The following is a 15,094-nucleotide window of genomic DNA, read 5'->3' as shown; positions in this document are numbered from 1 at the left end:
AGGGACGACACACTGGCCACCGCCGTTACTGCAAGTGAGCCCTGACCTCACGCAGCAGCCCTTCATTTTCCTCTAGGTCCAAGGTTACCCAGAAATAAAAGCTTCTAAAGTTCTCTTGAATGACATATTTAAAATTTGTTTAAAGTTTATTTTAACTTTCATTTTATTTGAAAAGTAGAGAGAGAGAGAACGAGCCATTGGTTCACTTCCCAAATGGCCGGCTAAGCCAAAGCCAGGAGCCAGGAAGCCCATCCAGGTCTCCCACATGGGTGGCAGAGACTCAAGCACTTGAGCCATCAACCACTGCCTGCCAGGTGCACTAGCAGGGAGCTGACTGGAAGTGGAGCAGCCAGGACTCCCACTGGCCCCGATACAGGATGCAGGCATCCCAAGTGGCGGCTTACTCCATCATGCCGTGGCACCTGCCCCTTGAACAACTGTTGATCAGCTGCCATGATAAGAAACACATGAACCCTACATTGGGTGGCTAATTGTCTTTATGTTGCCAATAAGGAAAAAGTGGAGATTTTAACAGACTGGAAAACTAGAACCCAGGTTCACTCCTATCTTTTCTTTCAAGATTTTTTATTTATTTTATTTGAAAGTTAGAATTACAGACAGTGAGACGGAGAGACAGAGAGATAGGTCTTCCCTCCATCGGTTCACTCCCCAAATGGCTGCCACGGCTGGAGCTGCACCAATCCGAAGCCAGGAGCCAGAAGCTTCTTCTGGGTCTCCCATGAAGTGCAGAGGCTCAAGGACTTGGGCCATCTTCTACTGCTTTCCCAGGCCATAGCAGAGAGCCGGATCGGAAGAGGAGCAGCCGGGACTAGAACCGGCACCCATATGGGATGCTGGTGCCGCAGGCAGAGGATTAACCTAGTGTGCCATGGCACCGGCCCCTACTCCTAGCTTTTCTTTTTTTTTTTTTTTTAACTTTTTTTTTTTTTTTTGACAGGAAGAGTGGACAGTGAGAGAGAGAGACAGAGAGAAAGGTCTTCCTTTGCCGTTGGTTCACCCTCCAATGGCTGCCGCGGCCGGCGCGCTGTGGCCGGTGCACCGCGGCCGGTGCACTGCGCTGATCCAATGGCAGGAGCCAGGTGCTTCTCCTGGTCTCCCATGGGGTGCAGGGCCCAAGGACTTGAGCCATCCTCCACTGCACTCCCTGGCCTCCTGCCTGTTGACATCTAAAAACAACATCAAAGCTTTCCTGTAAGTAACAGGCTGGCTTCATCCTCTCAAATATGCCAGAAAACGATGCTCCAAATATCTCAGTTCTGTTCCCTTCTGGGATGATATGTACGGGGAAATACCGATTAAAACTGAGACACACAGACAAACGGAGGCTGTCATTCCTATCGTTTTATCCTGAGCCATACTATCATCAGATTCCAGGTGGCCTTAAACCACCCACGCAACACTGTGTAAAAACGCAGTTTTTTAGAAACAGATGCAGCCTGAGTTAGAAATCACAGCCTCACCCCCAAATAAGGACAGAAGTCCGGCTATGGCTGTAGCTGTCCCTGCTACACCTCCCAGACAGAAACGCGTCCTCCTCCTCAGTTAGGAGCCAGTCCACAATGCAGGGCCACCCCGTCTAAGTGGGAGCACCTGCTGTTTTTCCAGTCATATTAGCAGGGAGTTGACTTGGAAGAGGAGTAGCTGGAACATGGACCAGCATCCATATGGGAGGCCAGCGTTGCAAGCAATGGCTTAACCAGCAGCACAGGCCCCAGTAGGATTTTCAATGAAGAAATTAAAGAAGCAGCCACCTGTTACAGATTGGCTCTTTTTTTAAAAGACCCTTAGCATTTTATTGTAAAACATTCTCCTTTAACATATAAGAATTAATGAAAAAAGGGAAAACTGCATTAGGTTCCTCCAGGTTTTACGGTGGGAGTCGAGTTCCATCCCTTCCGGCCTACGTAAGCCAGGGCCCTAGGTTACACTGAAACCAGTCCACGCCTTACCTGGAGGGCCGGGGCAGTGGTTGCATTCCCAGTGCGGCTGCTCTCTTGCTCCAGCTGGCTTCCAGCACACAGTGCATCCTGAGCTGCTGCTGGCTCTGCCCGCGCGCTCCTGTATTTGGGGGAGTCCGTGTTTTCTGTAGAGTTTTCAGAATGACTTTCAGTGGGAGCTGCTCCGCCCACCAAATCCTGACCACTGTCTGGATCCAAAGATGTTGCGCTTTCGTTTTCTGGATTGAGGGAATGAAGATCCTCTCCAGCGAGTTCAGAGTAAGAGTCACAGAAGGAGATGCTGTCACCACCAGTGGCATCCTGCATCAGAGGCCAGGCGTCCGAGAACTCGCCACAGACGGACCGCGAAGAGGACCCGAAGAAGGCTGCCATGGTATCCCCAGCTGCCCCTGCGTTCCTGAACACAGAATTCAGAGGTCTTTATGTACTGTCTGGTGACAGAAAACGGCCACAATGCAGCATCTTAGCTAGAACTAACTTTTTTTTTTTTTTTGGATGAAAGGGCAATTTATTTTCCATTAAAATTCTAGTGCTTCCTATTATAAACCTGCCTCAGTAAATCAAATTATCCCATTTGCTTTTACATTCATTTCTAATTAAAACAGACTGATCCAATGTCCCAAACACAAAGTTTCCAAGGTGTTGACTGAGCTTCCATAAATACCATTCTAAAATCCTATGACAGTTGGTCCTGAGTACATGACATATTATACATGATGATGAAAGTGTCAAAAATCATGAAAATACAATTAATGGGGAGTAGAATACAAAGAATGCTGCACTGAGTATTAGCAATATTGAGAGACCTACCCACTAACTCTTGCAAAAGAATTGACATCTCCAGTGTCCAGAGGCCACTAATGCTATTTAGAAAATGATGTTCTGGAGTGGAATTTTGGCTTAGCAGTTAAGATAACTGTATCCCAGACTGCAGTCTCTGGGTGTGAGGCCCAACTCCAGCTCCTGACTCCAGCTTCCTGCTGATGGAGCCCCTGGGAAGCAAAAGGGATGACTCAAAGAACTGAGTTCCTGCCACTCACGTGGGGATCCTGATTGAATTCCCAGCTCCTGCCTTCAGCCCAGCCCAATCCTGGCTGTTGCAGGCATTTGGAGGTGTTAGCCAGTGGGTGGGAGCTCTCTCTGTCTCTATGCCTCTCAAATAAATAACAATTTAAAAATTTTTTTGAAAAATTAAAAAAAAAGTGATGTCCCCATAGTTTCATTTGAAAGCCAGTTGATCAGTAGAACATAGAACAGGAGACCAGGAAACTGCTGATTAAAAGCACACGGTTACCTCTCCTGTAGGGTGGCTGCAGAATGCGCCCCACAAGCTAGAGCTGCCCGGTTGGCACCGCAAGCCTCGTCGCAGCACAGGGACGGGATCAGGTGAAGAGGCCCTGGGAAAGCCAGCAGAGCGTGAGGCACAGGCTTTTCTCGTTCTCTCACACACCATTCAACACACCTCTCTCGGAGATTCGGCTATTCCCCTTGGCGTGACTTTGGGGGCCATGGGCACTGGGGTTCTCTCTTCTCTTCAGTGAACCACTTACATTAGGTCCCTAGAGCATGAAACTCACAGATGTGGGTGTGGAGGGGGGCTGCCGGGGCCTGAGGGAGGGAGTTGGTGCTTCATCGGGGCAGGAGTCTGGGGAGACGCAGAGTTCAGGGGCGGAAGGTGGTGACGGCCGCGCAGCCACGTGAATGTTCTTGATGCCACTCCACTGTGCATGTGAAAGTGGTTACGGTGGCAGATGGAATGTTGCGTGCATTCTCCCACAATGAGAAAGCGAAGCACGCGTGATGAGGCTCTGGTGCACCTGAGGACAGGGGGCTGGTGGGGCTTTTCTGTTGAGCAGCCTAGGAATGGACCAGGACGTAAAAACATGCACTCCTGAACTCAGTACACACACACACACGTACATGATCTTTTTCATTGCTAGGAATGTCATTTAAGGCATAAGTCGATGTGTACGCACAGCTTTATGAATCATTACGCTCACTGAAGCCACATATCATTTTGATTTCAAAGATAATGCAAGCTTATCAAAGCGAAAAATTTTTAAAAAATGAAGAGAGAGATAAGAAATGAATTTAAAAAATGTATCTTTCTCAATTCTACAGACCGGAAACAAACACTTTCAACACTCTGGTGAACAGCCTTCAAGACTTCTGGCTCTCTATGTACATGTGCACAAACTTCTGACTTTACAAAACCATAAACACATTAAAGCACATACACACATACAAAACACACATACAGACACAGAGAAAAGGCCTTACGGCCTTACGGGCATTACACATGTCCATATATGTATGTATGTTGGTGTATGTACTCAAACTTTCCACACGGAATGGCTTTTATAAACAGGGAAAAACATATTATGAAACTAATATCTCCCTTTTAACAAATGAATGTCAGGGGCCGGTGTGTGGCCTAGTGGTGGTGTCTGTGTTCTGTTCCCAGCTCTGGCTCCCGAGTCCAGCTTCCTGCCAATGCCATGGATGGAACAGGGGATGGCTCACGTCACTGGTTCCCCGCCACCCACACTGGAGACCCGGACTGCATCATCTCTGGTTTTCAGTGTCAGCTCCCCTGGTTGTTGTAGGTATCTGCAGGAGTGACAGGTGGGAGCTGTCACTCTCTTCACAGCTGTCTCTCAAATAAATAGAAAAATATTCTAAAAAGCATGTTAACTATGGAGGAGCAGTTGCAAGCCAGTGTTAAGCAGAAAGGCCATTCAGCATGCCTGCATGTAGATGTCTCTCAGATCCAGGCCTCTGTCTTGTGCCACCTGAACACACATGGGTATGACCTTGGGGGTCTTGCCTGGATCGACCGCCAAGTGACTCGGCAGTGTGTGCGTCCTGCTCACTCTGGAGGTTTCAGAATCGTCAAAAAGCAAAAGGCACTGTTGCTCCTCATAGAAATGGCTGCTTCCAGAGAAAGCGCAGGATGAGCCAGGACTTCCTTTTGTGCCAGAAAGTAAGAAAGCACCAAAAGAGTAATGGGGCAGCAGAACGAAATGGCACAAGAGGCAGCCTGAAGGGAGTTCCACTGGTCAAATGGAGGAGAAACTGAGAATCACAATCAATAATGATACCAAAGGATTGTAACCCATTGAGTAAAAATCGCAAGTCTGAACTAATTAAAGCAAGGAAATAAATGGATAAGAAGGGACATTTCCTCATTACTATAGAAGCCAAATAATAAAGTCGGAATGATGGTGGAACTAGAAACATCATTGTTAACCAACGTGAATGATTTAGGAATTTAGATAATGAGTGATTTAGGAAAGAATCGTCAGAGGATGCTAAACTACTCAGCGATAGTTTGGGGAGCAGCAGGATATTTGCATGCTTTCAAAATATCTCCCCACAAGATAATTATCAATTACAAAGAGGAAGAAAACTAATTTTATTGTGGAGAAACCTGGAGGACATCACCTTGGCTAAGTGGCCAAGCTTAACCGGATGGGGCATGGGACAGACATCTGTGCCTCCCAATGCTAGGCACCAGGAAGAACGCAGCAGCCCCTCTGCTGTGTTCCTGAATCTAACCCAGAGGCAGCATGGGACAAACTCAAACTAAGGGCCAGCCCACAAACCTACTGGCTTGTAGACTTCAATGATATCAACGCCATGACACACAAAGAAAGAAGAAGAAACCACCCTAGATTAGAAGAAGCCAAAGATACTTGGCAGCCAACTGTAACAGTGGCATCGGGGTTTCCTTTGCTATGAATGACGTTGCTGGACAATAGGAGCATATAGATGTGCTCTGTAAACTAGAACATGTCGTTGAATTACTGTTCATTTCCTGACCTCTACTCATCGTGCTGTGGTTACATCACAGAACGTCCTTTTTAAAGATTTATTTATTTGAAAGTCAGAGTTACACAGAGAGAGGAGAGGCAGAGAGAGAGAGAGAGAGAGAGAGGTCTTCCATCTGATGGTTCACTCCCCAATTGGCCACAATGGCAGGAGCTGTGCCGATCCAAAGCCAGGAGCCAGGAGCTTCCTCCGGGTCTCTCATGTGGGTGCAGAGACCCAAACACTTGGGTCATCTTCTACTGCTTTCCCAGGCCATAGTAGAGAGCTGGATGGGAAGTGGAGCAGCAGGGTCTTGAACCGGCACCCATATGGGATGCCAGTGCTTCAAGCCAGGGTGTTAACACGCTGCACCACAGCCCTGGCCCCTGAATGTTCTTATTCTTAGGAAACAAACACCGAAGTATTTTTTTAAAGAAGATTTATTTATTTATTTTTAAAGTCAGAGTTACAGAGGGAGACATAAACACACACACACACAGAGAGAGAGAGAGAGAGAGAGAGAGAGAGAGGGAGATTTCCTATCTGCTGGCTTACTACCTAGATGGCTACAATGGCCAACACTGGGCCAGGATCAAGCCAGGGGTCAGAAGCTTCACCTAGGTCTCCCATGTGGGTAGCAGTGGCCCAGGCATTTGGACCATCCTCTGCTGCTTTTCTCACGCCACTAGCAGGGAGCTAGATCAGAAGTGGAGCAGCTGAGACACTAACCAGTGCCCACGTAGGATGCTGGCATCACAGGCAATGGAATTTTTTTAAAAAATATTTATCTGAAAGGCAGAGTTAGAGAGGGGGGAGGGGAGGGAGGGGCAGAGAGAGAGAGAGAGAGAGAGAGAGGTGTCTTCCATCTGCTGATTCACTCCTAAATGGCCACAGTGGCTGGGGCTGGGCCAGTTCGAATCCAAGAGCCAGGAGCTTCTTCCAGGTGTCTTATGTAGGTTCGGGGTTCAAGCACTTGGGCCATCTTCTGCTAGCTTTCCCACGAACATTAGCAGGGAGCAGGATTGGAAGTGGAGCAGCTGGGACTTGAACTATCACCCATATGGGATACCAGCATTGCAGGCAGTGGCTTAACCCGCTATACCACAACACCAGCCCCAGTGCAGCAGCTTTTATCTGCTATGCCACAATGCCAACCCCTCACTGAAGTATTAAGGGGTAAAATGCACACCACATCTACTACTGACTGTTAAATGACAAATGAGAAAAATGTGTGTGATGTGTGGTGTCAGAATGAGAGAGAGAGAGAGAGAGAGAGAGAGAGAGAGAGAATAAAGCAAATGTGGAAAAGAGATAAAGCATTTAAGGGAAAGGATATGTGAGACTTCTCTGTCCTACTCTTCCCATTTCCCTGAAAGTCTGAAATAATGTCAAAATAGAAATTTGAAAGAAAAGTAAGGCACTGCTGTTTAGAAGGGAGTGTGCGAGATGATGAGCTCATGGAAGCTGGACATCACATGGGACTTTCTACCCTGAGTGTCCTGTTAGGAGGATGAACAACAAGGCCACTCAATGTTTAATTGTTCTTCTCTGATGGAAGAAGAGTTTGAAGAAAGCTGAGTGTTCCTACATCTAAAGTGATAGCTCACCTCTGAAGAAATTATCCCTGCTAATTCTGCCTGTAGTAACGGTGTCCGTGGGAGAGTATCCAGGAAAACACAATTCATGAGGGAGGTTGAGGATCATTCAGTTACTGTCAATAGCTGTCCAAGAATGTATTTTCTGTGTTGGCAAAGACAAACCTAGACCCACACACACCATGAAAAATCTTACATTTTATTCTTAATCTACTCTTTAGATGGAAGATAGTAACGAATAGTAGTTATTCATTTGTACAACATGAAATTGAAAGAATGGGGACTAGCATTGTGGCACAGCTGGTTAAGCCACCATCTGCAGTGCTGGCATCCCATATGGGCACCAGTTTGAGTCCTGGCTGCTCCACTTCTGACCCAGCTTCCTGCTAATGTGCCTGGGAGAGCAGAGCAGCAGAAGATGGCCCAAGTCCTTGGGCCCCTACACCCACATGGGTGACCCAGAAGAAGCTCCTGGCTCCTGACTTGAGCCTGGCCCAGCCAGGATGGTTGTGGCATGTGGGGTAATAAACCAGCAGATGGAAGAACTCTCTCTGCAACTCTGCCTTTCAAATAATAAATAAATCTTTAAAAAAAGAGAGATTGGAAGAATGATCATAAGATTACTCAAAAATATAAAGAAGCAATACATGAGTTAAAGAAACCCATACATGATATGGATAAAAAATTTTGCCAGGAGATGGAGACACTGAAGAGAAATCAAGCTGAAATATTAGAAATGAAGAATTCAATATGCCAAATAAAAGATATAGTGGAAAGCTTCAACAACAGACTTGGTGAGGCAGAACAAGAATATTTGAGTTGTAAGACAAATCTTCAGAAACAGACAAAAAAGAAACAAGAAGAAAAAATTAGAAAAACTGAGAAAGTGTTTGAAATTTATGGGATACTATCAAACAACCTAACAAATGTGTCTTAGGAGTTCCTGAAGGTATGGAAAGAGATGAATTAGAAGACCTATTCAGTAAAATAATAGCAGAAAGCTTTGCTAATCTGGGGAAAGATAGGGCCATTCAAGTACAGGAAGCACATAGAACTCCTGATATGCATGATCAGAAAAAACGTTCAACAAGACACACTGTAGTCAAACGTTCAACAGTAAAACATAAAGAAAAGATTCTAAAATGTGCACCAGATTAACTTCAGAGGATCCCCAATTAGACTGACAGCTGATTTCTCATAAGAAACCCTACAGGCTAGGAGAGATGCAGTCCAAGTCCTAAAAAAGCTGTCAACCCAGAATACTGCACCCAGCAAAGCTCTCATTTATAAATGAAGGTGAAATAGAGATCTTCCAAAACAAACAGAAATTGAAAGAATCTGTCACCACTTGTCCAGTCTTACAAATGATACTTAAGGATGTGCTACACATAGAAACAGAGAAAGATAGTCATCACTATGAAAGAATGTTAATAAAGAAAATCTCCTTGTAACACTACAAAGGAAATCCAAAACAAACAGTAGGAATATTTATGGAAAATGGCAGGGCCAAGTCATTACTTATCAATAAAAATCTTGAATGTAAATATCCTAAATTCTCCAATTAAAACATGCAGGTTGGCTAAATGGATTAAAAAGAAAATCCATGTATTTGCAGTCTACAAGAAACACCTTACCAACAAAGATACCCAGAATGAAAGTGAAAGGATGGAAAAAGATAATCCATGCTAAGAAAAAGCAAAAAAGACAGGAGTAGCCATCCCAATATTAGACAAAATAGACTTTAACACAAAAACTGTTAAAAGGGACAAGGAAGGGAACTATGTAATGATTAAGGGATCAATTCAAGAGGAATTTGTGACTAGAGTCAATGTACATGCATCCAATATGAGGGCACCTGGCTATTTAAAACAAATGTTAATGTATCTAAAGGGAGACATAGGAGCCAATACAATAATAATGGGGAATTTCAACACTCCACTTTTATCAATAGACAAACCAACTAGACAAAAATCAACAAAGAAACAACAGAGCTAACCTACACTATGGACCAAATAGACCTAATTGATATCTACAGAATCTTTCATCCCATGGCCGGCAAGGCGGCTCACCTGGCTAATCCTCTGCCTGCACCGCTGGTACCCTGGGTTCTAGTCCCGGTTGGGCGCCGGATTCTGTCCTGGTTGCTCCTCTTCCAGTCCAGCTCTCTGCTGTGACCCAGAAAGGCAGTGGAGGATGGCCCAAGTTATTGGGCCCTCTACCCACATGGGAGACCAGGAGGAAGCACCTGAATCCTGGCTTCAGATGGGCCCAGCGCACTGGCTGGAGCGCACCAGCCGCAGCGGCCATTTGGGGGGTGAACCAACGGAAAAGGAAGACCTTTATCTCTCTCTCTCTCTCACTGTCTAACTCTGCCTGTCCAAAAAAAAAAAAAAAAAAAAAAGAATCTTTCATCCCTCAGCTGCAGAATATATGAACATTCTCTAGGATAGACCATATGCTAGGCCATAAAGCAAGTCTCAATAAATTCAAAAAAATTGAAGTCATACCATGTATCTTTTCTGACCACAATGGGATGACCTGGAAATTAACAACTTAAGAAACTCCAGAAAATATTCAAACACATGGGAGAGTGAACAAATGCTCCTGAATGAACAGTGGGTCATAGAAGAAATCAAAAGGGAAATTAAAAAAATCCTAGAAATGAATGAAGATAATAACATGACATATCAAAACTTATGAGATACAGCAAAAGCAGTGTTACAAAGGAAAGTTTAGGGGCTGGCGCTGTGGAATAGCCAGTGAAGCCACCACCTACAGTGCTGGCATCCCATTTGGCGTCAGTTTAAGTCCAGGCTGCTCTACTTCTGACCTGGCTCTCTGCTATGGCCTGAGAAAGCAGTAAAAGTCCTAAGTCCTTAGGTCCCTGCATTCATGTGGGAGACCTGGAAGAAGCTCCTGGCTCCTGGCTTCTGCTTGGCCCAACTCTGGCCATTGTAGCCATCTCTCTCTCTGCCTCTCTGTAACTCTGCCTAAAAATAAAAAGTATTAGACACCTGTGATAGTATATATATATATATATATATATATTTAGAGAGAGAGAGAGAGAGGAAAGTTTATAGCAATTATGTCAAGAAATTGGAAAGGCATCAAATAAATGATTTAACAATGCATCTCAAGTATCTAAATAAGCAAGAAAAAAACAAAACCAAAATTAGTAGGAGGGAAGAAATGATTAAAATTAGAGACTGGTGCCAGCGTTGTGGCATAGCAGATAAAGCCACCGCCTGTAGTGCCCGCATCCCATATGGGTACTGTTTTCAGCCTTGGTTCCTCCACTTCCTATCCAGCTCCCTGCTAATGTGTCTGGGAAAGCAATGGAAGACACCCAAGTCCTTGGGCCCCTGCACCCACATAGGGAGTCCTGGAAGAAGATCCTGGATCCTGGCTTCAGCCTGGCCTAGACCTGGCCCTTGTGGCCATTTGGGAAGTGAACTAGCAGATGGAAGAACTCTCTACCTCTGCCTCTGCCTCTCTTTCTCTGTAACTCTTACTTTCAAATAAATAAATAAATAAATAAATCTTAAACAAAATCAGAGACAAATATAATATGCTTTTTCTGATATGTGGCAGTTAAGATAGAATACAAAAAAATGTATAGGAATGAAATGGACATCTTGCAATATATTTGTTGTTTTTAGCCCTTGTTTATACACCTGTGGAATTGTGATGTTCCTACTTTTTACTTGTTGAGTCTTATGGTTAGTGGTGAAATAAGCCAGTGATGATAGAGTGGATTGAAAGTATGTCTTGGCTGGCGCCGCAGCTCACTAGGCTAATTCTCTGCCTGTGGCGCCAGCACCCCGGGTTCTAGTCCCGGTTGGGGCGCCGGATTCTGTCCGGGTTGCCCCTCTTCCAGGCCAGCTCTCTGCTGTGGCCCAAGAGTGCAGTGGAGGATGGCCCAAGTGCTTGGGCCCTGCACCTGCATGGGAGACCAGAAGGAATCACCTGGCTCCTGGCTTTGGATTGGCGCAGCGCGCCGGCTGTAGCAGCCATTTGAGGGGTGAACCAACTGAAAAGGAAGACCTTTCTCTCTGTCTCTCTCTCTCTGTGTCTGTAACTCTACCTGTCAAGATAAAAATAAAATAAAAAAAAAATTATATAAAAAAAGAAAGTGTGTCTTGGGGCCAGCGCTGTGGCATAGCAGATAAAGCTGACGCCTGCAGTGCCGGCATCCCACATGGGTGCTGGTTCAAGTCCTGACTGCTTCACTTCCAATTCAGCTCTCAGCTATGGCCTGGGAAAGTAATGGAGGATGGTCCAAATCCTTGGGCCCCTGCACCAGTGTGGGAGACCCTGAAGAAGCTCCTGGTTCCTGGCTTCGGATCGGCACAGCTCCAGCCATTGCAGCCAATTGGGGAGTGAACCAGTGGATGGAAGACCTCTCTCTCTCTCTCTCTCTCTCTCTCTGCCTCTCCTCTCTGTATCTCTGACTTTCAAATAAATAAATAAGTCTTAAAAAAAAGAAGAAAGCATGTCTTTTCAAAAATTAAAGAAAATAAGAAAAGAAGTAAGGTGGGGGATTGAAGCAGGGGGATGATGAATAAGGGGAGTATGGTTATCTTCTTAGAACTGTACCTAGGAAATACATGAAATCTGTTCTATTCATATTAATAAAAACATTAAAAATTTTTAAAAAATTAACTGGAAAAAGAATGCTACATCCTGCATGCCTTGAAAAGGAAGATTAGACATTTGCAAATGCAGAAGTCAACCTAACTGGGGTAAGTTTAACTGCATAAAGACCGGTCAATGCAGACTGGATGGTGCTACTGGGAAATGCAGAGAAACAGGAGAGGGCGGCAGGGCAGACTGCTATGGAGGGTTGCTGCCCACACAAGGTTTCAGAGGCTTTGAGGCTGTGCGGTGGGGACAGGAGCGGGATATGTGCTCAGGAGTCTAAATGTCTAAGTGGCCAAGAAGGTTTGTCCGGGTTACAGGTCAACTTCCATTGGACTTGCTGTCTAATGTGTCATTTCTGTCAATCATCTAAGAGGCAATTATGGCTTGTGGGAAACTGTTATGGCCCTCCTTCCTCCCTCTTCCTTAAGAGATCAAAAAAGATGTTAAAATAAGCACATTAATGCTCACTTTGACCTGAACAGACAACAAAGGACACCAACTCCTCTTCCACGACAGGTTAACATGATTTCACACCAAATTGACTCTAAACAAGAAAGGCAAGCTTGCCTAAAAAGTAGCTGGAAAATTCTAGAACTTTAATGAATGCTTATTTTCTTCTTAGCACTGAAAACACAAAACACCCACACCAACAGGGGATCATTTAATAGGATTAGCTCTTACTAGAAAACCACGTGCAGCAACCTTGCTGGGAGATGAATCTGAACATATTTTTACGGCTTTAATCTCTGCATTCTTCCGGTTTGTCTGCAAGATCCCGTGTGGCTGAACTTACCGTAAGGCTGGGCGGAGCCCCGGTGGCACTGACAGCAGGCTCTGTGAGCACACGGGCTGAGCCGAGGTCTGTCAAAACAGGACAGCTCAGAGCCGTTGTACTGCACGTCTTGGGACCTCAGAGACCCTAGGCAAGGAGGGGAGATTTCGGTCAGTGAACCCAGTGTTCTCCATCAGAGAGCCCCGTTCATATCATAACAGAAAACAGCACCATTGTAGCTTTTTTAGAGAAAACACAGCTATCATTGCATGTTCTGATTCAGTTGCTTCATGACTTAGCATGGGGTTACACCCCAATAAACTTACCATAAGCTGAAAATATCCCAGTCAAAAACACACTGGATATACCTAACGTGCTGCACACCGCAGCTTAGCCTTGCCTACTTTCCGTGTGCTCAGGAAATGCCCATTGGCCTACAGATGGGAAAAATCTTGCAGCACAAGCCTATCTTATACTAGAGTGTGGAGTGTCTCATGTGGTTTATTGAATACTGAACTGAAGGGGAAAAGCAGAAGGGCTGGACGGGTACATTTTTGTACCATCTTAAGGGAAAAAAACTGTCAGACCATCTTACATTGGCGGGCTGCCTGTATTTCTTACATGGAGGCAAAAGTATGAAATAATTTGTTAAGAAAGTTCAAAATGCAGGATGCTTAGGTTGCCAGAACCCAAAATACTTTTTGTTTTGCCTAGTGGCACGGGACATCACGGCCTTGTCAGTGTCCTTAAAGACAGCTGCCTTTCCCAGTGTAGTCTACAAGGGTCTTCATGTGCCCTTCACTCCCCCCACCCCCGCCCCAGAAACCTCTTATTTAAGGAATACAAACTTCATGCATTTCATAAATACAACTGCAGGAACAGAGCAGTTCTTGAGCAGCTCCTCGATGCTTGTCATTGCCAAGTGTCTCGTCGCATGACAATGATAATAAACACACTGCACCGGAACGCTAGGGAAGATCAGGAGCTGGAGACTTACAGCTGGGTTTTTTCTCCATGAACTGTCTCTTGCAATAGATGACACAGAGGATGAGGAGTGCCAGGAGGACGGTGGCCAGGGCGCTGCAGATGACCGCAGCCAGGGCCGTGTCCCGAGGACTGGAGGCCGTGGATGCGATCTTCACCAGGTTGACCTTGCTGGTACCTGCAAATACACAGATGGGGTCAGCGAGCTCTCTGACCAGCCCAGGAGATGTGACACTCACGAAGAAGCAAGAAAACCAGAAAGTTACAAACACGGCCCAAGCACCCTTTGTCTTAGATTTCTTTAATGCTGCAACTGTACCTTGCACCTCAAAATATGTCGGATGTGCCTCTATGATCTCAACACACACTGGATACCCAGCCTTCAACACATTGTGTTGTAGAAATTTGCCCTTATGTCCACTAGAAGAGAAAGCTGGCAGCCTGCCATTTTTAACAGTTTTTTTTTTTTTTAATATTTATTCATTTATTTGAAAGGTGAAGTTACAGAGAGAGAGAGACAGATCTTCCATCTGCTGGTTCACTCCCCAAACGGCCACAACAGCCAAGGGCTGGGCCAGGCTGAAGCCAGGAGCCAGGAGTTTCTTCTGGGTCTCCCACATGGGTGCAAGGGCCCAAGGTCTTGGGCCATCTTCTGCTGCTTTCCCAGGTGCATTAGCAGGGAGCTGAATTGGAAGTGGAGCAGCCGGGACACAAACCAGCGCCCATATGGGAGGCTGATGGAGCAAGTGGCGGCTTAACCCACTATGTCACAACCCTAGCCCCAGGAGCTTGACATTTTTATCTCTGTATCCCCAGGACGTCAGCAACATGTTTGGGAAAAGGTAACTCCCCCTCCATCCTCTGAAGGTTTGCTGAAATGAGCTGGCAGCAGACAGATTAACAGGAGCAAAAGGCACACGGATTTAGTTACATGCATGGGGTCATCGCAATAACCCTGTGAGGTTCAGATGCTCACGTCCCCTTCCTCCTAGGGGAGGGGGAGAATGAGGATGTGGACTGTTTTTAAGAGGATGCACATGAATTCTGGGGGCAGGAGGGGACCTGGAGACCAGCCACTGGTCTGTAAGTGATTCTCTTTGGGAACTGAATAGGATCAAAGAGCAGAAAACAGCTCGTGATGAAGTGTGTCTGGACGTGGTGCCGCTCCTCGGTCTCGCTGCTTGGTGTGTGAGTTTGTTCTTCTCAGGGAGGGGATCCAAGGCCCCGTTTGGCAGATCTGGTCTTCCAGCATCTGTTGGTCTCCAAATGTTTTTAACTTAAATAAGCAGCACACCAGGGCGCCACATTTTGGT

At 45.8% G+C, this 15,094-nt stretch overlaps 1 protein-coding gene across 3 annotated transcripts in view; it reads right to left on the bottom strand.

Annotated features, from left to right (window-relative positions):
* TNFRSF19 (TNF receptor superfamily member 19) overlaps positions 1-15,094 on the bottom strand; it is a 105,113-nt gene that overhangs the window by 3,346 nt on the left and 86,673 nt on the right. For all 3 annotated transcript variants that reach the window (XM_008259905.5, XM_008259906.5, XM_008259904.5), the window contains exons 6-9: positions 13,795-13,959; positions 12,819-12,944; positions 3,274-3,376; positions 1,971-2,376 (exon numbers count right to left, since the gene is read on the bottom strand). In XM_008259905.5, coding sequence (XP_008258127.3) covers positions 1,971-2,376; positions 3,274-3,376; positions 12,819-12,944; positions 13,795-13,959 — 800 coding nt within the window. The remainder of the gene's footprint in view (positions 1-1,970; positions 2,377-3,273; positions 3,377-12,818; positions 12,945-13,794; positions 13,960-15,094) is intronic.

This window comes from Oryctolagus cuniculus, chromosome 9 (assembly GCF_051225735.1).
Source record: "Oryctolagus cuniculus isolate XC-2025 breed Fujian yellow rabbit chromosome 9, ASM5122573v1, whole genome shotgun sequence".
Taxonomy (NCBI): domain Eukaryota; kingdom Metazoa; phylum Chordata; class Mammalia; order Lagomorpha; family Leporidae; genus Oryctolagus; species Oryctolagus cuniculus.
Note: the sequence above shows the minus strand (reverse complement) of the source record. Positions and strands in the feature narration are given on the sequence as shown.